This window comes from Myotis nattereri (assembly GCF_964212035.1).
Source record: "Myotis nattereri genome assembly, chromosome: 1".
NCBI classification, from domain to species: domain Eukaryota; kingdom Metazoa; phylum Chordata; class Mammalia; order Chiroptera; family Vespertilionidae; genus Myotis; species Myotis nattereri.
This window is the reverse complement of record NC_138075.1, coordinates 12,847,898-12,869,879: the sequence shown is the minus strand read 5'-3', so window position 1 is coordinate 12,869,879 and position 21,982 is coordinate 12,847,898. Positions and strand designations below refer to the sequence as shown.

Sequence of the window (21,982 nt, the reverse complement as noted above, 5' to 3'; positions counted from 1 at the left end):
ACCCCATTCCGCAGCGATGTCCACTCTTGGCAAGAACTTTAAAAACTTTCATGAAGGCTTGTTTTCTAACTGCTGGAATTCCTAGGGCACTGCTGGGCAGAGAGGAGGCACTAAATAAAAACGTGTTAATTGAATCGGGAAGAAAATAAAAGAATTTTAAAAATAGAAAATGATCCCCAAACCCAAGGATGTTAGATAACTGAGTTGAACTTCCTCCCTCATAATCCGCGAGTGTCATTCGCTGACCGAGCACTTAAGCTGTTTTCCCTCAACCATGTTCATCTGACAGTAGCATCCCCGTGAGAAGCCACTTGAACAACCCCTTCAAAGTGTTACACATGAAATTATTATTGGCTTATGATTATGAAGGAAGTGAAGTCATTTATATGGTTCAACCCTGAAGTTACAAAAGGATATAAGTGAAAAGTCTCCCCACCCTGCCTGCTAGCCACCTCGCTCTCCTCCTGGGGGTAGCCAGGGTAACCCTAATCTTATGTATCCATCTAGAGATATTCTGTAAATAAGGAAGCAATTGCACATCTGTACCTTTTCTCCTCTTGTTACCTGGAAAGTGGCATATTATAAATACTTTTTCTTCTGAAGGTAATTCTTATTAAAATACATAAAGTAAAATTTACAAAAGGAAGTTCTGTACTGAAAAGATGCTCCATTAAACGGAAGGAAGTTGTGATTTGCGTGGTGCAGTGACTAAAATTTTTCAGGAGTTAAGAAATTAATCTGCTTTCACAGCTTGGTGAGTATCCACTGCACCTCACTATGTAAGTTACCATCCTCTGCAAGAATCTAAATTGAATGACTGTCCCACCCTATAGAGATAATGATGCCTGGTAGAGGGAGTCCTGGGAGCTACAGCCAGAAAGGTGAAATCTCCTTTGGTCTCTGAACCCTCACTAGGTGCTCTGCCTACCACACTCAACACCACCTCAGGTACAGTACAGCACTTTTTCAGCTGCAAAAGGGTGATAATTTAGAGGCCAAAGTCCCCTAGACTTCAGAGGAATGACAGCATTGGCAATATATCTACTCAAATGGACTTGAAAATGGAGAAAAGTATGTCAGACTCAGTAGCATAAGTGACTGCCATGAGTGTGATTCCCAGCACTTAGGGTGTCTCACCCAAGGGCAGCCATGCCATGTGCTACCCGCGACGGAAAAGACTTGTCCATTCACCCCATATTTATTGGAATACAGGTGCTGCAAAGAGAAAGGCAAATCAGATACATAGCCTGGTCCTCAAAGACGCACCATGGGAAAAAAAGATGAATCTCTAACTCTAGTCACGTTACTAGTACATTTACTAATGGGTGTATATTCTGCGTGGAGTGGAGACGCCTAGTTTAACACTGAGATCAGCTTCTGGCTGAGTCTGGAAGGACAAAAGTTCACTAAGCATCCAAAGGAAGTAAGAGAAAAGCATTCCAGGCTGAAGGAGCCACCCCCAACGCATACTTCCAGAGGATGTGCAACCTCCAGCGGGAATGCTGCCTGAGAGGGGAGGAGGCTGGAGATGCCAGGGGCCAGTGTCAGAGGACGCAGGCTCCACGGAGTGGGGATTCGTACTCAGACCTCGATGACTTCAGAACCATGCTCTTTTCAGCCATCTCTCTCGGGAGACAGCCCAGAGCTCTCCTAGGCGGCACTGTGGTTTGTTGCCATCTAGTCTTCACTCTATCCCCTGAGCAAAATATGTCATCCCTCCTGAACCGGAGCGCCCTTCCCTGTTGGAAAAGAATTCTCATGGTTCAGCTTAGTCTTTTTCAAGCCGAATGCCCCTTTATTGGTTTCTCTCAGGACACCATCTTGAGCATCTTCCTCTTGATGAGATACAGTTGTGAAGCTGCGTCTTCGAAGAGCACCGGACCACCAGCTGCTCCGCTGTGACCCAGACTCGTGACTCCTCAGATCTAAATATGCGATTTCTGTAGCAGCCTGCAAGTCCCTTTCCCAATACTTTTAAATGGATTGTATCCAAAGCTAACTCTTTCTTGAATACATTTTAATACAAATTTCCCCATTCCAAATACATTTTATTTTTTTAAATTTATCTTTATTGTTGAAGGTATTACAGATGTCCCCCTTTTTTCCCCCCATTGACCCCCCTTCACCTCACACCTGCCCCTCCCAGGCCTTCACCACACTATTGTCTGTATTCTGGCTATGCATATATGCATATAAATTCCCAAATTAATCCCCCCCCCCGCCCCCACCTCCAGCCTTCCCTCTGAGATTCTTCTGTTCCATGCTTCGATGTCTCTGGATCTATTTTGTTTATCAGTTTATTTTGAATACATTTTAATGAAAATAATCTCTAGTCTTTTAACATGTTCTTTCAATATTATCTAAATATTGGCTAAGAATTTTGTACCCAGGAATGGAAAAACATGTGTTTTATGTTCTTAGTTCTGAAATGGTGGATAAACAAATAGAAACAATGTACCTGTCTTTTTTAAAAAAATTGATTTGAGAGAGAGAGAGGAAAGGGAAGGGATAGAAACATCGATGAGAGAGAAACATCGATTGGTTGCAGGCATGTGTGGAGTAGAGCTGGTGACCTCTTGGTTCATGGGTCAACACTCACCCTCTGAGCAACATCAGCTGGGCTGTACTGTCTTTTGGATTGTGTCCTGAATGTAGTCTTGCTCATCTTTGTGCTTGGGCTTCTAGCACAGTATCTGGCTCAGGGCAGGCATTTAATTTTTAATCAACAAACATAGTGCTGCTATGAGTCAAGCAAGTTTGAAATGTTTCCAAAATATTAACATTTCATCCTTATAATAACCCTAACGAAGGAGAAACAGGTGTCATACTTATGTCATAGGTGAATAAACTGAGGCCCAGAGAAATAAACAACATGCCTAAGGTCTCACAGGGAGTAAGGGAGCTGGGATTCAACGGAGACAGCCTGGCTCTGGTGTCCCTGTTCTCAGTCACTCCGCTCCACTGCCTCTCATCAATGTTGAATGAAGACATGATCACTGAATTTATCCATAAGGAATGCTCTCGTAACTTAGTCATTAATTTCTTTTTGTCTTACAACACTCAATAAGTGCTTACTATGTGTTTAGCATGCTGAAAGACACTTTGGAGAAATACAGAACTACAAGGAATTTATAATTTTGTTAGAGAGGACACACCCACAAATAAAATAAACATTACAGAGTATATTTTGTCCTAGTAGCAGCTCCCAAATGGATGTTAAAGGAATTCAGAAGGGAAAAAAAGGTGTATAAGATGAAGGGCCACATGGCAGACAGACCCGAGGTGGCCTCAGGATTTCTGCCCCTGCTGTTCACACCCCGGATAACCAATCCCCTCCTTTGAGTGTGGGCAGCACCTGTGACTTGGGTGTAGCCACCCTTTACCCCACTCAGGTTAGGTGTGGAGTCAAACAAAGGACTATGCTTGATGTTTCAGCCCTGTTGCATTGGATATTCCGTTTTCCCTCCAAGTGTAATTATAATGCAACCGCTAGGAGGCAGTACCTACTTCACAGGTAGAAAACCAGGACTCAAGAGTATAGATACCTACTGGGGGACCACTTTGTACAGCATATGATTGTTTCACCACTATTTTGTACACCTGAAACTAATACCAAATAATATTGACTGTAAACTGTAATTGAAAAAAAATGTTTTAAAGTTTATCTAAACCAATATCATACTACCAGTAAGTGAAGGCTGGATTCGAATTCGGATATCACATCAAAGCCAGAGATTTTCTCGCTGCATATTTAACTCATACATATTTTCCAGCGGAGAGTAAAATTAATAACTAGGGGCGAGAACAGGGACCAACCAACAGCTCTGCAGGTGCCCAAAGAGAAAGGGAATCCGAGGCCAGGCGCAAGCCGCTGCTCTCCCTGCCTCCAGCAGAGGGCGCCAGAGCGCAGGTCCGAAGGGGGGGGGGTTCCAGGTGTGCGCAGGCGCAGGCGCAGGCGCAGGCGCGCGCCACCCGGCTCGCTCCGGGCGCTGGGACGGTGTGGGCGGGTCACGCAGACCGCGCAGCCAGAAGCGGCGGCGGCTGTGTCCCGGGGGCTGCGCGCTGGAGCCGGCTCCGGGCTCTGGCTAAGCGAAGCGCCGCGCAGTGCTGAGCTCGCCGCCCGCCGCGGAGCCATGGAGATTGGCACCGAGATCAGCCGCAAGATCCGGGTGAGGCCCGCGGCGGGCCGGGGCGGGAAGCCGGGCCTCGGCGGGCGCGCGGTTGTCAGGAGTAACGGGGTGGTGGGCCCGGCCTGGACGCTGCGGCCTGGTCGCCGGCTAGCGGCGCCTCCTCGGGCCTGGGGGCTGACGCGGCCCCGGGAGTGCGCGGGCAAACGGGCCGCGGGGAAGCGGAAGGAGGCGTGGGTGGCCGGTGAGAGCCGTGCTCCGCCGCACCGGGAGGGACCACGGGGAAGGGGGAGGGGCGGCGAAGGGGAGGGGGGGACGGGCGTGGGAGGCGGCCGCGGCAGGGGGCCGGGGGGACCGGCTGGGGCCGGGGCCGGGGCCGGGTCGGGGCGCCCCCCGCCTCCCCCGGGCGCCCGGGGGTGCTGGAGGTGCGTGCGCCCGCACAGTCGCGTCTGCGTTGCAAGTCGCTTTTCCGCGGGCCGCCTTTCTCTCACGGACGTTTTGTCTTTTTCCCCCCTCCACCTCAGAGTGCCATTAAGGGGAAATTGCAAGAACTGGGAGCTTACGTTGGTAAGTGCTGTTGCTTTTGTTATCCTAATGCCATTTAGAGTTTGCAGCTATTGGAGTTGTAGTGAGTGCATTTTCCCAACGTACTTTTTTTTGACTTTTTTTTTTTAATTTTTTAAATATATTTTATTGATTTTTTACAGAGAGGAAGGGAGAGAGATAGAGAGTTAGAAATATCGATGAGAGAGAAACACCGATCAGCTGCCTCCTGCACATCTCCCACTGGGATGTGCCCGCAACCCAGGTACATGCCCTTGACCGGAATCGAACCTGGGACCCTTCAGTCCGCAGGCCGACGCTCTATCCACTGAGCCAAACCGGTTTTGGCCTTTTTTTTGACTTTGAAGAAACTCCTTTTCTGCTATCTAACCCTCTTCTACTGTGGTGTTTTGAAATTGTTTAGCTTCCTCTGTGGAGGCATTGTCGTATTTTTATTGTTTTTCCTATTTTTTTTTTTTTTTTTTGCTTTCCTTGACCTCCATTTTTTTCACAATTATTTTGCATGTGGGATGTTTGATGCTTTCTGGCATTTGCCTCCGCCGTGGTTCAGTGAGTTTTATGTTCAGGTCTCTTATTTACTTTTATTTTTTCCGTTCCTTTCGCTTTTACCTCCTACCAGCAATGTATCCCCTGTGTTCTTTTGTGATTTTTATAACTTGAGCATTTACTTTGGGCCAGGCCCTGTGCTTAACCGCTGTGTGTGCGCATTAGGCCATGGTAATCCTCAGGGGGACGCTGGAAGGTAAGTGGTAATATCCCCAACTGTACAGGCAAGGAGACTGAGGCTTGGAGTGCTTACTTGAGCAAGATTGAGACCTGGGTCTGTCTGGCTGCAAAGCTGGTGCCTCCTGTACGAATAGTAGCTATCACTTAGGAAGGTGGTTCCCAAGGTGTGGAAGACTCCAAGGGTCTCTGAAGTCAAAATTGTTTTTATATTAATACTGACATTTGGGTTGTGCAAAAGCAGTCGTGGGCAAAACTTCTGGTGCTTGACCCTGAATCAAGAAATCAAGGTCTCACACCAAACGTTCGGGGAAACCTTCATATTCTTTACGTGCAGTTCTCTACTTGCAATTTTTTAAAAAAAGCCCTTTCGCCCTAGCCAGTTTGTCTCATTGGATAGAGCGTCGGCCTGCAGACTCAAGGGTCCCAGGTTCAGTTCCGGTCAAGGGCATGTACCTTGGTTGCGGGCACATCCCCAGTGGCGGGTGTGCAGGAGGCAGCTGATCGATGTCTCTCTCATCGATGTTTCTAACTATCCCTCTCCCTTCCTCTCTGTAAAAAGTCAATACCAAAATATAAAAAGCCCTCTTCACTTAATGTAATTGATGAAGCAGTAAAAATATATTTTTAAAATCCTGGCCCTTGATTACATTATTTAATATGCAGAGAGGAAGAAGGAAATAGTTATAAATATATGTTTAAAAGTACTGTACGAACCTACAAAGTATTTCTGGTGTACGCTGAAGCATGATGGGTTGTCTTAAAAAAAAAAAGGATTTGTGTAATTGAGTTGAGAACTGAACTAGCCACCTTTTTCATGGAGCATCATTTTTAAATTATAAGGACTGACAAGCTAGTCACATACACGTGGGTAGTTGCCAAGACATTTCCTTGAAAGTGAGTAGAGGAAAAGAACTGATTTTGCTGCCAATGACAAAACAAAAGTTGGTTTGAGGGGGCGGGGCAGGGCATGCAGGAGGCAGCGGATTGATGTTCTCTTCGCTGATGTTTTTATCTCTTTATCCCTCTTGCTTTCTCTCTCAAAATCAGTAAAAAATATTTTTAAAAAAAAGGCTAGGATGGATTAATGTATTTTCATGTAACAGTACAAAAAAAGGTTATTGATATAGTTTTTGTTTGCATATTGCTACTAACCCTTAAACTATCACTTGTTGAATTTTGGTGTGGTATCACAAAATAATATTCACATTATCTGCAAAGGCTATTAAAATACTTGTTTTTCAAACTACACGTGAAAGACCAAATTTTCTTCACATTCTTCAATTATAACAACATATTACAACAGGTGAAATGCAGAAACAGAAATTAGAATCCAGCTGTCTTTTAAACCAGATGTTAAAGAGAGTAATAAAAATATAACTTATTTTGCTCTAACCAGTTTGGCTCAGTGGATAGAGCGTCGGCCTGCGGACTGAAAGGTCCCAGGTTCAATTCCGGTCAAGGGCATGTACCTGGGTTGTGGGCACATCACCAGTAGGAGATGTGCAGGAGGCAGCTGATGGATGTTTCTCTCTCATCGATGCTTTTAACTCTCTATCCCTCTCCCTTCCTCTCTGTAAAAAATGAATAAAATATATTTAACTTTCTCTCTTTTTTTTTTAAATATATTTTATTGACTTTTTACAGAGAGGAAGGGAGAGAGATAGTTAGAAACATCGATGAGAGAGAAACATCGATCAGCTGCCTCCTGCACATCTCCCACTGGGGATATGCCCGCAACCCAGGTACATGCCCTTGACCGGAATCGAACCTGGGACCCTTGAGTCTGCAGGCTGACGCTCTATCCAGTGAGCCAAACCGGTTTCGGCGAATAAAATATATTTAAAAAGTATATAATTTATTTTATATTTTTGTACTAATTCTTTTCTTTCGGAATTTTTAAAAATAAAAACATCTGTTTATTTAAGTGGATTTATTATTAACAGTAGATAGGTCTGCTTTAAATGAATTAATGCTGCGTAAAGTTTTAAATTTTAATTTCTAGTATAGTAAATATCAATAGATATACTCACATAAATGAAACTTCTTTGGGGGTCATCAGTAGTTTTTAAGAGTGTAAAGGGTGCCTGAAATCAGATAGTTGGAGGATTGCTAATTTACTACATGCTGGGCACATTTCATAAATTATCTGTTGTTGGGACTTTACCAGATAAGAAAATGAGGCTTAAAGGTTAATGATGAAGGTGAACCAGGATTTATTTATTTTATTCATCACTTGATGGATGCCAGTTATATGCCAGGAACATGTTTTGGGTTAAAAAGAAGTCCACAAAAAATGTACATTGAGAACTTTTTTTAAAATTAATTTTATTGATTTTAGAGAGAGGGGGAGAGAGAGCAAGAGAGAGGAAGAAACATCCACCCATTGTTCTACCCATCTTCGCATTCATTGGTAGTTCTTGTATGTGCCTTGACCTGGGATCAAACTTGAAAGCTTGGTGTATTGGATGACACTCTAACCAACTAGCTCCCCAGCTATGCATCCAGGGCCTGAGAACTTTCTTAATTCTAGCATATGAAAGCACGGGCATGTTAACAGTCTTATTGGTGATTCCTATCATTTATGAAAAGCTCAAACCAAGAATTTTGACCCTATTAAAAACCTCACAAGCTTGGGCAAAGGTCAGTATAAAATGTAATTGTAGTAAAAATATCATGTATTTTATTTATAGCTTTCAAAATGCATTTATATAGCTCCGTTTCTTTTAAACATGATGCTGGAGTGGGATGGCAGGTAGTATTACTCCTTTTACAAGTAAAGAAATGGAGTCTTGACTTCGTAATAGGAACTTGGTGAGCTACTGAACAGGTAGTAGTTACTCCTGTATGCTCCACTATAACTCCACTGAAATAAATCTGTCTTGGCAATTAACATAATACAGCTTCTCAATTCATTTGTTTCTGCTTGACCGGAAGTTTCTTTGAGGGTAGAGACTTCATATTTGTTTTGTCTCAGTGGCCTACAGAGAACCTGATCTTTTCATAAGTGTTGAAGTGGGTAAACGCGTCACCATGACGTTCTGTTTGAGATAAAAATGCATTACTTGTTTACAGTTAGCTACCAAATTATTTGTGCATTATTATTCTTCTGAAAAGGGTGACTTTAGAATCCCTTTCTTTGTGCTGGAGAAAGTTCTGGAAACTTCAGGTTATTGAAACGATCCTTTAATAAATATTTGACAGAATAGTCATGGGGGTGTCACACACAGCTTAGGGAATATAGTCAATAATCCTATCTAATAATAGACAAAGATTCAAATTGACCATACCTTTGCTATGCCCACCATTGGCTAATCAGAGTGATATGCAAATTAACCACCAACAAAGATGGAGGTTAATTTGCATACATAGGCGTGAAGCGGCAGAGTGAAGACTGAAGGCGGCTCCGGCCAGAGCAGCGAAGGCTTGAAGGCGGCTCCGGCCAGAGCAGCGAAGGCTTGAAGGTGACCCCGGCAGGAGCGAAGGCCTGGGTCCCGGGTGCCGGAGGAAAACCGGTGCCGGCAGCCAGGGGAAGGGAAGGCCTATTGCATGAACCTTTTCATGCAAAAGGCCTCTAGTATTATAATAACTATATATCGTGTCAGGTGGGTACTAAATTTATTGGAGTGATCACTCATAAGTTATATAAATGTCTAATCATGGGGTTGTAAACCAGCAATTACCATTTAAAAATAAAAAGTACTTTAAAAAGTAAACATTTTACTACGTATTTTCAAGGCATTGGGCAGGATGCAAAGGTGAACGGCCCTTTTGGTTAAGAACAATAAGGTCTCATTTGACTGTTTAAAATGGAGGACTTCAGTGAGACCACAACTATAATTTAAAACAGTATTTCATTCACATTTTAAAGATATGAACTTACAGAAACCTTCAGAATTTTTAGTTTTTTAATTCAGTATGTAGATTTTAAATGAACTTGTGAAATTCTGTAAAAATGTATCATGAGCACATTAATTTTTCATTATTTTCTTGTATCTAAGAAAACTACAAATTTCTAATAGCTATGTTGAGCTATAGTTGCTATACATTAAACTGCACATCTGTACAGTTCGGTAAGTCATAGCATATGTGCACTATAATCAAGCGAATGAGCATATCCATCACTCCCAACAGTTCTTGGGGCAGCTCTGTATCTTTCCCTCCACTTTTCCCTGCTCACACCCTGTATTCACCCAGGCAACTACTTACTACATTTCTATAAAATTTTAGAAAATGCAATGTCATATTGTGACAGAAAGCACAGTCTACTCATTTTCATCACTGACATGAGGGAGAGAAACTGCCAAAGCATTCCAGTTTCTTTACCTTTCCTGGGTTACCAGTGGCAGTGCATAGTAGGTACACTTCATATAAATAAGCTACCAGCGTTATTTACTAAAGTTTTGAGAAAGCAGTGGGGACCTTTTGTTACTCTACAAAGAAAATAATAAATGACTGGCTACTTGTCCTTGTATCTCCTCAGATGATGTATGATTCCGATAAACCTGATTTCGCTCCATTTGTAGATTGGGCTTTCTCAATATAGTTGTGCTTTTCTTGAACTGGATTTTTTATATTTCTCCTTTTAACAAATGTCTGGTAGTACTTTTGAAAGGAACCTTTCTGCTTACATAGAAATATTATGAGTATTTAAGGTATTAAATAATTATTTTTGGTAGGGATTAGAGTTCCTGGTAAATGACTTCCGTACCTTCTCATTATGGTGGTTTTTGTTTTTGTTGATTTTGATCCTTTATCTCACCCTCATAATCAGTGTGTAGGAGGGTATTAGTATAAAATAATGAGTTGAAATTATTTAATCTTAAGATGGAATTTTAAAATGATGTAGGGTTTTTTAGTGGTTTTAGTTTATTTGATGTTGCTGCATGGTTGTTACCCTGAGTAATTGAAACCTGACTTTACTAAGGATAAAGGTGTCCTCTTGAGAAATGAGTGTCATTTTGAAACAGACACTAATCTAACCAAAACTCAGTTTGGTGGATGTCCATATGCTTTCTGGAAACTTCTCTGAAATTATCATTTTTAAAACGATGGAAATGTATGTACTCAAGTTGGATACTGTAATTTCAAATATCTAGTTTTGTAAGTATTCATTATTCCAAATCCCATCCTTCTAGTAATTGAAATACCTATAGAATGAAGAGAAAAAAAGCTATACCTTTTTTTAAACATAATTCCTTTAGAGCTGAAATATTCTTAGAGCTACATCTATATTTTCAAGCATGTCAACTTTATAGAGGGAAACATAAAAGAGTTTTTATATACTTTTCCTTTTAAATAGATGAAGAACTTCCTGATTACATTATGGTGATGGTGGCCAACAAGAAAAGTCAGGACCAAATGACAGAGGACCTGTCCCTGTTTCTAGGGAACAACACAATTCGATTCACCGTATGGTATGTTTCTGAACACTTATCCCTTAGACCAGTGGTTCTCAACCTTCCTAATGCCGTGACCCTTTAATACAGTTCCTCATGTTGTGGTGACCCCCAACCATAAAATTATTTTCGTTGCTACTTCATAACTGTAATTTTGCTACTGTTATGAATTGTAATGTAAATATCTGATATGCAGGATGTATTTTCATTGTTACAAATTGAACACAGTTAAAGCATAGTGATTAGTCACAAAAACAATCTGTAATTATATATGTGTTTTCCGATGGTCTTAGGCGACCCCTGTGAAAGGGTCGTTCGACCCCCAAAGGGGTCTCGACCCACTGGTTGAGAACCGCTGCCTTAGACCAGAGTTTGGCACAAGCCAGAGTAGGTATTCTTTCTGAAAAGAGACTCCCGATAGGAGAGTCAGATTCAGTGTGGAGAGGCAGGTTGTGAGCAATGAGCACAGCTGCCGGAGCCAGTTGCCAAGGTTGAATCCTGATCTGCCTCTTGCCTTGGTTTCTCCATTTGTAAAATGTGAATAGTAAATCACCTTTATAGGATCCTTGTGAAAGGGTTAAGTGAGCTAACACATGTAATGTGCTCACAGCTGTGTCTAGCCTGTGCAAGTACTTAGTATATGTTAACTGTAGTTACTGTGTTTCTCTTGTAAATGTCTACATCTTACTCCTTTCCTCTAGCCTAAACCAGCTGCAGGTGTTCTTTTGGACTGGGTTGACTTCCTAAATTGCTTTCTCTGAGTTAATTCTGAGGGGGCAAGGATTTTGACAGAATTTCAAATTAATTTTTTAAAAGTTTAGAACTTTTTGAAGTTTGGAATTTTAAGATAGGCAACTTGATGTTCAAATATAAGTCAATATAATCTTCAATGTCCTTTTTCAAACCACATAGGCCTTTAGTTAAAACTCCTGACTAGAAGCACAAGATTAAATTTTAAGAAGTCAGGTCAGGTTCTGGTGCTGGGTTTGAGGTTAACTGAGAGTGCTGATGTGGATGAGAATAGAGCAGGAAGTACTCCAGGCTCCTCACACTGGAGACCCCCAGTTACAGCACAGTGGATGGTGGAGCAGAAAGAGAGTGAGGAGAATGGCCTGCTTAGTTTGAATGGCAAGAGACTGGAACAGGGAATACTCCTAAGTGTAATACTAAGGAGGAATATGAAGAAGCTGGTTCACTTTCTGCCTTTAAACCAAAAGTTTGTCTTGAAGGTGATTTTGCCCCAGCAGGTAAATGAATGCTTTACAACTCTTTTGAAGCTTTCTTGAAATTCCACACAGAATTCTCTAGTTTGTATTACAGTTTGGAAGAACGTGGAGTACAGTGGTTGATCCTCAAATGCTTTGGTGCATAGTGTGTGCGACCTAACCCACTTGTTTACAGTTTGTCCCCAAAATGTACCCTCTCCACCTCCCAAAAAAGATCAACATGTTTTGCCTGGGGAAATTACCATTATCATGAGTGCTTTTTTAAAGTCTTCAGCAGTCCAGGTATTTGTTTCATGTACATTTTTATGACCTAACTTCTTTTTTTTTTTTTTTTTTAATATATTTTATTGGTTTTTTACAGAGAGGAAGGGAGAGAGATAGAGAGTTAGAAACATCGATGAGAGAGAAACATCGATCAGCTGCCTCCTGCACATCCCCCACTGGGGAAGTGCCCACAACCCAGGTACATGCCCTTGACCGGAATCGAACCCGGGACCTTTCAGTCCGCAGGCCGACGCTCTATCCACTGAGCCAAACCGGTTTTGGCTATGACCTGACTTCTGGTTTAACTTTTGGATCACTTTAGTTTTGAGTCCCTCAAAATTAATATAGGAGATTGACCTAGTGGATTATTTCTCAGATAACTTGATGGAATGTGTTAAGACAGATTTCTTACTGCTAATAAACATACTGCTAATTGAATTTGAATTTAAAATCAAGTTAATTCAACTTTTTCACCTTGCCGTAAGTTCAGTTCTTTAACATGTACTGACGCAAGTGATAGTGTCTGTCATTCGGCACTTTACTTTCCTAAGTTAAATGTTCATTGACAAAGGTCCCAAATTATTCTTTGGAGCCCTGCAGTAGTTGTTTCCTAGGTAACAGTGGCATATGACTGGGTTCTGGGTGAAACATACTGAGCTATTTCTGGTGTTTCAGGAGGCATGGCCTCTTAGAAGGATTGTAAGGCCAATTTGCCATGTACATAGCTACTAAAATAAAATAGGTTATATTATAAGCAGGGTTATGGTCTGTGCTTGTTTACAGCATTCATTTTGTAAATAACAGATCAGTGAAATGTGATAGTATATTTTGAGATTAAGTTTTCTTACCTCAGAATTAAGGTTTTTTTCCCCCAGAAACCATATGAGTAGATAAAACTAATTTAAATAATGCCTCAACAATTGTAATAGTAAGCTCTAGTACATGTGTGGGATATTTTATCTTTTACCGTCAGTTACCTTGCATCTTTGGTCCTTAGGAAACAAAATGCATCCTTTTAGATAAGACTGTGTGCTCAGACTATATTCTGGCACTTATTTTTGCAGAGGTTAGATGTTGAAAATAGTGATGAAAAAAAATGATTTTTTGATTGGCTCTTGTAGTATTCATGTAAAGCCTTTTTAAAATGTGAAGCTTAATACCATTTATCTATTAAATACCATTTAATATCATTTATCAGTATTTATCTGAAGATTGATTCCACAATGTCATCAAATTTAGAGTGGCAGTTGAAATAAAATCTTTCTTGATTAAAGGAAGCTTTAAATTTTTTTGTTTTTTCTTTTAGGCTTCATGGTGTATTAGATAAACTTCGTTCTGTTACAACAGGTAAGATTCATAAAAAAGGGCTTTTTGGGGAATTTGCTATAGCATACGATTGCTTTCTTTCTAAGGGAAAGAACACATAAATTTGGCAACATTCATTTGAACATTTTTAGGAAGCATTTATTGTTATGAATTTAAGAGCAAGACATTTAATATAATTCAAAGATAATTTAAATAAGGGAAGGGAACTAAGCAATTTAACCTAAGGAAGTAATTATAGAAGTGTGCAACAGTTCAGTTTCAAGAATGTTTCAGTATTTTATAATTGAAAATTACTTAAAAGTTCAGTACATAATAGTAAATTATGTATGGAATAATATTGAGCCATTAAAAATGTTGTGAAGATGAATAACTTTTAAATTGGTGATGAACAAGGGGAAGGATCAAAGTAATGAAATAGTGTAAAAGGATTATGTTTTTCTTTCCAGACCCCTCTAGTCTAAAGTCTTCTGATACCAACATATTCGATAGCAACGTGCCTTCCAACAAGAGCAGCTTCAGTAGGGGCGATGAGAGAAGGCACGAAGCTGCAGTGCCACCCCTTGCAGTTTCTAGCACGAGAGCTGAGAAAAGAGATTCCAGAGTTTCTTCAAGTTCACAGGAGCAGAAAGCCACTAATGTCAGGTAAGAGCTCTGTGTAGATCGCCTGTGAACAGATGGGAGTATATGTGACATTTACATTAGTTTTCATATCTTTGAATTGCTTTTTTCAGAAAATTTTGGAAATAGTGAGGTAGGTGGTCGTGAGCAATTTTTTAAATAAAATAAAGAGTGGATAAGACCGAAGTATAATTATCTTAAATATAGTAAAGTTTAAAACAAAAAAGCCATTTCAAAGTAGTTTCTAATGGACTACATAAAGCGAATATTCATTCTTTTTCATTGCAATTTAAGTAAATATTCTTTGACTATTTGAACATATTCCTCTAAATTGGTTGTAATATGTTTGAGTATGTGTTTAATAGGCAGAGTTATGATGATGGAGCTGCAACCCGATTAATGTCAACAGTGAAACCTCTAAGGGAGCCAGCACCCTCTGAAGATGTGATTGATATTAAGCCGGAACCAGACGACCTCATTGATGAAGACCTCAATTTTGTGCAGGAGAATCCCTTATCTCAGAAAAAACCCACAGTGACACTCACATATGGCTCTTCTCGCCCTTCTATTGAAATTTATCGACCACCTGCAAGTCGAACTGCAGATGGTGGTGTTCATTTAAACAGGTTGCAGTTTCAACAGCAGCAAAACAGTATTCATGCTGCCAAGCAGCTTGATATACAGAACAGCCGGGTATATGAAACGGGACGTTTGTGTGAGCCAGAAGTGCTTAACAGCTTAGAAGAGACTTACAGTCCTTTTTTCAGAAACAACACAGAGAAAATGAGTATTGAGGTTTGTATGTACTTGTGAATCTTGCCTTGTTAGGCTGAAAATTGGCAATTCTTTATACTGAATAGTATGTGACATAACTAAATACATACATATTACATGTTTATTTTAAACTGATTTCTGTGTGCTCAATATAGTATACCAGTCAGATTTTCCTCTCCATGACTGACTTCTACAAGTGTATATTACACCTTGTTTACTTTCATGGGATGCCAAAATGTGAGATAGTTTTAACAATACCTTATAGTTTTGGTGGGATTTTTAGGTCAGTTTTAAATTTTTGATGTCATTTACTGGAAAAGAAGTAACCATTTTGTTAGTTTTCTCAACAGTGCTATTTGCTGCTGCATATAAATGAATGTAAAGCTCTGGTTTTTGTTTTTGTTAAAGGTTGGCTATTAGGGATAATATTCATATTTTTATAAGAAACCGGAAATAGCCCATAAATTATTAACATGATTGGCTTTTTCTTAAAGAGAAAAAATTCTGTGGTAGAACTTTGTTATTTTCTGAGACTAGGTAAGCATGAATTTATCTGATTACAGGAAGAAAACTTTCGGAAGAGAAAGTTGCCTGTGGTAAGTTCAGTTGTTAAAGTAAAAAAGTTTAATCACGATGGAGAAGAGGAGGAGGAAGATGATGATTGTGGGTCCCGCACAGGAAGCATCTCCAGCAGTGTGTCAGTGCCTGCAAAACCCGAAAGGAGGTACCTGAACATGTCTGTAACTTAATCTTGAATTGCTTGGTGGTGCCTTCTGTGTTTCTTGAAGAGGGTATCATAAAAATAAAAATTTAATAGCATATAAGACTTCTCCATTGGTTTTTGAATAAACCATATTAATGAAAGAAAAACTGCTTAAAATTGGAGAAATTGCTGAGAATATTAAAAACTAATATGGGTGGGAAGTTGATCGGATTTATTATTTTAAAAAGTTATAAGGTTTCAGTCTACTTGGCATTTCCTAGAAACTACGGCTAGTCTGTTCAAACCTAAGAGAATGTCCTGGGCCGGTGGCTCAGTTGGGTGGATTGTCCTGTACACTAAAAAGGTTATGGCTTTGATTACTAGTCAGGGCATGTGTCTAGGTTGTGGGTTCGATCTCCAGTTAGGGTGCATGCGGATGGCAACAGATTGATATTTCTCTCCCCCACCCTCCACCCCTTCCTCTCTAAAATCAGTAAAAACATATCCTCAGGTGAGGATGTAAAAAAAACACAAAAAACTTAAGGCTGTAGTAAAGGCATAGTGGCTAGCACATAAAGAATTCAAATCTATAATTAAAATGTTTTCTTTTTTAGACCCTCACTTCCTCCTTCTAAACAAGCTAATAAGAATCTGATTTTGAAGGCTATATCTGAAGCTCAAGAATCTGTAACAAAAACAACTAACTATTCTACAGGTAATTTAAATGAATTATGTTTTCATTAAGTAAGAGATTTCTATAACTCTTGAGTAAGCTAGAAATGATGATCCCCAAGTTGTGGTGAAATAAAGAGCCCTACCCAATGTCAAGACCAAGGTGCAGTTCAGAAGAATGGGTTTAAAAGGAGATTAGGCCAGTTTGAGAAACTTTCCCAACTGTCAGTGGAATTTATTTCTTTGAGCAACTGTCATGTCTTTTACTCCCTCTTTCCAGTGTGTGTGAAATAGGTAATAAATATAAATTATTACATGTTTTAAAGCAAAGGAGATGAGTCAACTATAATCTGATCATACAAAAAGCTCATTCTGAAACGCAAACCATATCATGGATGTCATGTCATTAAATTCTGTACTCTGTGCCCCACATACTAGAGTTGGGTGTGAAATTTCATTCATAAGTTGTAATGATTACTCACTTTAAATTTTATTTTATTTTTGCTGCCTATTTGATGATGATTCTTTTAGAGCTGTTCTGCTTTTTCATATTTCTTTTTGCTACCCCTTCCTAGAGTGAAGGAAACTATAAGCTTACTTTTGATCCTGATAGTCATCTGTCTCCCTGCTTCTCCTCTTTTAACCTCTAAACATGAAATTGAACAGGTTTTGGCATATAGGATAAGGATTCTCAGGCAAACTGAACAATCCTTTTATTTACACTCCCATTTTGTCACAATAGTGTTTAAAATGATGAGTGTAGAATTGTACTCATTTGTGAACTTGAAATTTTTTTGCTTTTATAATAGTTGGATATTGCCCAAGTTTTGTTTTGTTTTTTGTTTTTTCTTGAGAAATAGCATTGAAATTCTTTCTTTACCTAGTTTATCTAAATTACAATTTGAGGTTGTTAATGGGATCACAAAGTAGAACAGTGATGGCGAACCTATGACACGCGTGTCAGAGGTGACATGTGAACTCATTTTTTTGGTTGATTTTTCTTTGTTAAATGACATTTAAATATATAAAATAAATATCAAAAATATAAATCTTTGTTTTACTGTGGTTGCAAATATCAAAAAATTTCTATATGTGACACGGCACCAGAGTTAAGTTAGGGTTTTTCAAAATGCTGACACACCGAGCTCAAAAGGTTCGCCATCACTGAAGTAGAACCTAAATTCCATTTGGTTAAAATGAATATATATGTGCTTCAGTGTATATATGGCATGTGGTTTAACCCCTAGAGTGCTGGGGAGCGCAATTGCGCTCCTCCTGTCTTTCGCCAAAAGAGCCGGGAGCGCTATCAAAGCTTCGAAATGGCGTCCAGTTCTAAGTCTGCTCATATTAGTGATGATGATATTGCTAAGTATGTCAATGTAGTAAAGGTTTCCTTAAGTTTTTGAACATGTAACTTCATTTACTTGTGATTCATAATTTTTTTCCTAAACTGCTGTAAAATCAGCAAAAATGCCTTGGCAATTTTAGCATAGTTCCTAGGATATTGGTTGGCACTCAAAGGGTTAAAATGTGTAGATGCTGTTTATACACATAGAGGTATTTAAGTCAGGTTATCTATCCCTTGAGAATATTGTAAGAAAAAATGAGGTGATATCTATGAACTATTTAAAACTCCTCATGTTCTAAAGTAAAGGAGGCATTTATGTTTAATATGACTGTTGAGTTTGATGTATTGCTACATTTCCATTTCCATCTTTTTTGCTTTTTATATAAAAGTCTCGCAGAAACAGACACTTCCAGTTGCTCCCAGAACTCGAACTTCTCAAGAAGAATTGCTGGCAGAAATGGTCCAGGGGCAAAGCAGGACCTCTAGAATAAGTCCCCCCATTAAAGAAGATGAAGCAAAAGGAGATAATGTAGAGAAAGGTCAAGGTAATTTAAATGATATTTCATCCTCTATTACACTTTTTTCATGAGGCATTAAATATTTTCCAGTGGGTGTTTATGAAATGTTATATTATGAGAAAAGTGCTCACTAGCCCAAAAATAGAATAAGAAGGGACCATGAAGAATCTATATTTACATATTTCAGAGTTTTAAAAACCTTCTTATCAGGGAAATTTTTAATGTTCTCAAAGGGAAAAGAATAGTGCAATGAATTTCCATAAACTCAGTCATCCAGCTTTAGTATTATCAATATTTTGCTGGTCTTTAGAATGTGCCAATTTAAAGATACATAGATATCTACATTCAAGCTTTCCTTCTTTTTGTTAATTCTACTCCTGTTCTCTTGAATTTGAAATCTTATCTTTAAATCTCCCTTTTCTGAGCATCCTCTCTGTCTCTGACCTGCTAGATGCCTTATGTCTTAGTGGCCCTATTTTATCCCCTTGTGCCTGACAAACTACAGTTAGCTTCCAGCTGGTCTTTCTGTTTCCTTTCTCTTAGCTCCCATCCCCGACTCCTGCACTAACACTCTCCATCTAAAGTATGACTTAATGTGACTTCTTTGTCAGAGCATTTATAGTGTGTGAGTCCCGCACACATACCTCCCAGGGCATGGCCCAGGACTGATGCCATCAACGTGGCCTTTTGACAGTTTCCTTGTCTGGCCCCTGGGTCTGCCCAGCCCTTCCCCCACTGCTTTCCACTGTTTCTTCTGTCCCCATTAGGAAATATTCTAGTTTCTTCTTTTTTTATGATTTGAATTTTAAAATCCCACCAAAACTATATGCTCATTATGTTGTTTCTAACTTACACTTTGCTAAGACTGGAATATGTTTATTATTCCTCTTCAACTGTATCCTTTAAGTAGTTCCAGGTTCATTTCAGATTTACTTGTTTCATGAAGCTTTATGAGTTTATCCTATATTTGTTTCTTTGTTCTCTCTTTAAAAAAAAATCTTTGTATTGTACAATTTTCCATGTCAAGGTTATTTACAGTTCCAATAAGTGATGGACCTGAGCGCAGGAAAACCCCAAGCCAGCCAGTAGGTAGTAACTGGGAAGTGTGAGTGGGCCAGTTTGTGGAGAGCAACTGGGTTTGAGCTTCATTAGAAATAGGAAAGGCAGTAGATTGAATGAAGCCCACGATTTCATGATGATATTTTTAACTTTTTTTTACGATGATTATTTTAAGAAGTAGACCCTAATTCAGTGATGGCGAACCTATGACACGCGAACTCATTTTTTTGGTTGATTTTTTCTTTGTTAAATGGCATTTAAATATATAAAATAAATATCAAAAATATAAATTTTTGTTTTACTATGGTTGCAAATATCAAAAAATTTCTATATGTGACACAGCACCAGAGTTAGAGTTTTTCAAAATGCTGACAAGCCGAGCTCAAAAGGTTCACCATCGCTGCCCAAATTGATCACTTTCTGAAAAATAATAGATTCTAAACCAAATAAATAATTGAGCATTTCTACTGTCTTTCCTTTAAGAATGGTGCCACTGGGCAGCAAAGTGGTACAGGAGTTAGCTCATATTTTTGTAAATACAGTTTTCTTGGAACCACCATGCTTATTCATTTATATATTGTTTCTGGCTGCTTTTGTTCTATAACCATAGAGTTGAATAGTTGCAACAGACCATGTAACCCACATAACCTAAAATAGAAGAAGTTTGCCAACCCTTCATATAGATGACGGAAGCATCTTATGAAATCATTCTAGCTAATAAAGTGAAAATCAGCCATTTTGTACCTCCTGATGAAAGAATAAAATTCTACCTTAGCCTTGCCATAGTGGTCAAGTCTCTGATACAGCAGTCAGCTTAAAGGAAGTGCAGAGGCCAAAACATGTTGGCTGAGCTACCCCATGTGTGTATAGCAGGCAAAGTATAGTTTCTGGGAGTTATATAGGTCAAAAAGCCAAGAATTCTAGATTAAAAGTCTTAAAAGACAAAATAAAGGTGGCAAAGTTAAGCTCTAGTGCAGTGGTTCTCAACCTTCTGGCCCTTTCAATATAGTTCCTCATGTTGTGACCCAACCATAAAATTACTTTTGTTGCTACTTCACAACTGTAATGTTGCTACTGTTATGAATCGTAATGTAAATATCTGATATGCAGGATGGTCTTAGGCGACCCCTGTGAAAGGGTCGTTTGACCGCCAAAGGGTTCGTGACCCATAGGTTGAGAACCCTCTGCTCTAGTGTCTAGAGCTTGTGTGATAAAACCATAAACAAAACAGTATTACTATGAAAGGCAATAGTGATTACTTTTGGAGAGGACTTACTAGGATGGAGCTTGTAATGGGGCTTCTGGGGTGGCTGACATAGCTACTTCCTTGACCTAGAAGACAGTTGTAAGGATGTCTTTGCCTTATGAAAATTATTGAGCTGTTACTTGTTTTGTGTGGTTTTCTCTATCATTGTTTTGTTTTAAAGTGAGACAATAGAAGTGATATCAAGGACCTCTACTGATGGAGGACTATTACTACTCTTACTGGATTCTTACTGTGTTTTGTTTTGTTTTGTTTTGTTTTTAAATATATTTTTATTGATTTTTTACAGAGAGGAAGGGAGAGAGATAGAGAGCTAGAAACATCGATGAGAGAGAAACATCGACCAGCTGCCTCCCACACATCTCCCACTGGGGATGTGCCCGCAACCCAGGCACATGCCCCCGACCGGAATCGAACCTGGGACCCTTCAGTCCGCAGGCCGGCGCTCTATCCACTGAGCCAAACCGGTTTCAGCTACTGTGCTTTTTAAAAAAATATATATTTTATTGATTTTTTTACAGAGGAAGGGAGAGGGATAGAGAACTAGAAACATCGATGAGAGAGAACCATTGATCAGCCACCTCCTGCACACTCCCTACTGGGGATGTGCCCGCAACCAAGGTACATGCCCTTGACTGGACTTGAACCTGGGACCCTTGAGTCCGCAGGCCGACGCTCCATCCACTGAGCCAAACCGGCTAGGGCATTACTGTGCATTTTTAAGCATGTGCAGCAAAAATTCACTCTTTTTGGGCAACTGATCCTGTGTCTAGTCCCACTGTTTGGCTTGGGTACACTCTACGAGCTCCACCATTGTAACAACAGAATGGCACACATTGCTTCTGTGAAGTGACAGCCTTCTGATACATGGTGGCTCTTCTGCTGTGCATACTCTTGATGGGTTTCATGAGTGTTCTTCAAATGAAATGAAGACTTGAACCTCTTGATTTGCAAGATTTTGTGAGATTTTCTGGTCAAGTGAATAGTGAGCAATTTTCAGAGGTCACTTCAGGATGCTTTTATTAGAATTATTGATGTAGTTGGACTAGTTTCTATCTCTTTATTTGTATTTGCTTGCTTTTGTTTTTCCTTGTCTTTTTCCTTTATTCATTAATTACTATTGTTATTGTTGATTATCCAGCTCTACCACCCCCCCCCCCAACTAATTTAAATTTAAACATTCCATTTCTGTTCTTTTAGTGGTGAATTTTATCAAGCAAGTTTAATTGAATATTCCAAAAATTAATATTCTGACCCTATTCTCAAATAGTAAACGAACTTTAGTATACCTTGGCACTAGTCTTGACCCTCCTATGTTATGTTTGGTCTTTTTAAAAATGCATAAATTGACCACCATTATCTTATTTTACCCAGGCAATATTTGCTTAGATATACCA

General features: G+C 39.6%; 1 protein-coding gene across 10 annotated transcripts in view; it reads left to right on the top strand.

Annotated features, from left to right (window-relative positions):
- Positions 1–3,985: 3,985 nt before the first annotated feature.
- Positions 3,986–21,982, top strand: part of ZC3H14 (zinc finger CCCH-type containing 14) — a 42,213-nt gene continuing 24,216 nt past the window's right edge. For 7 of the 10 annotated variants that reach the window (XM_081111739.1, XM_081111738.1, XM_081111734.1 and 4 more), the window contains exons 1-9: positions 3,990–4,169; positions 4,652–4,694; positions 10,717–10,831; positions 13,610–13,650; positions 14,076–14,271; positions 14,613–15,042; positions 15,585–15,745; positions 16,339–16,439; positions 18,134–18,289. In XM_081111739.1, the coding sequence (XP_080967865.1) occupies positions 4,134–4,169; positions 4,652–4,694; positions 10,717–10,831; positions 13,610–13,650; positions 14,076–14,271; positions 14,613–15,042; positions 15,585–15,745; positions 16,339–16,439; positions 18,134–18,289 (1,279 nt within the window). In that variant the 5' untranslated portion in view covers positions 3,990–4,133. Of the gene's footprint in view, positions 4,170–4,651; positions 4,695–10,716; positions 10,832–13,609; positions 13,651–14,075; positions 14,272–14,612; positions 15,043–15,584; positions 15,746–16,338; positions 16,440–18,133; positions 18,290–21,982 lie in introns of all 10 variants that reach the window. The other 3 variants (XM_081111732.1, XM_081111740.1, XM_081111737.1) reach the window with 1 other exon arrangement.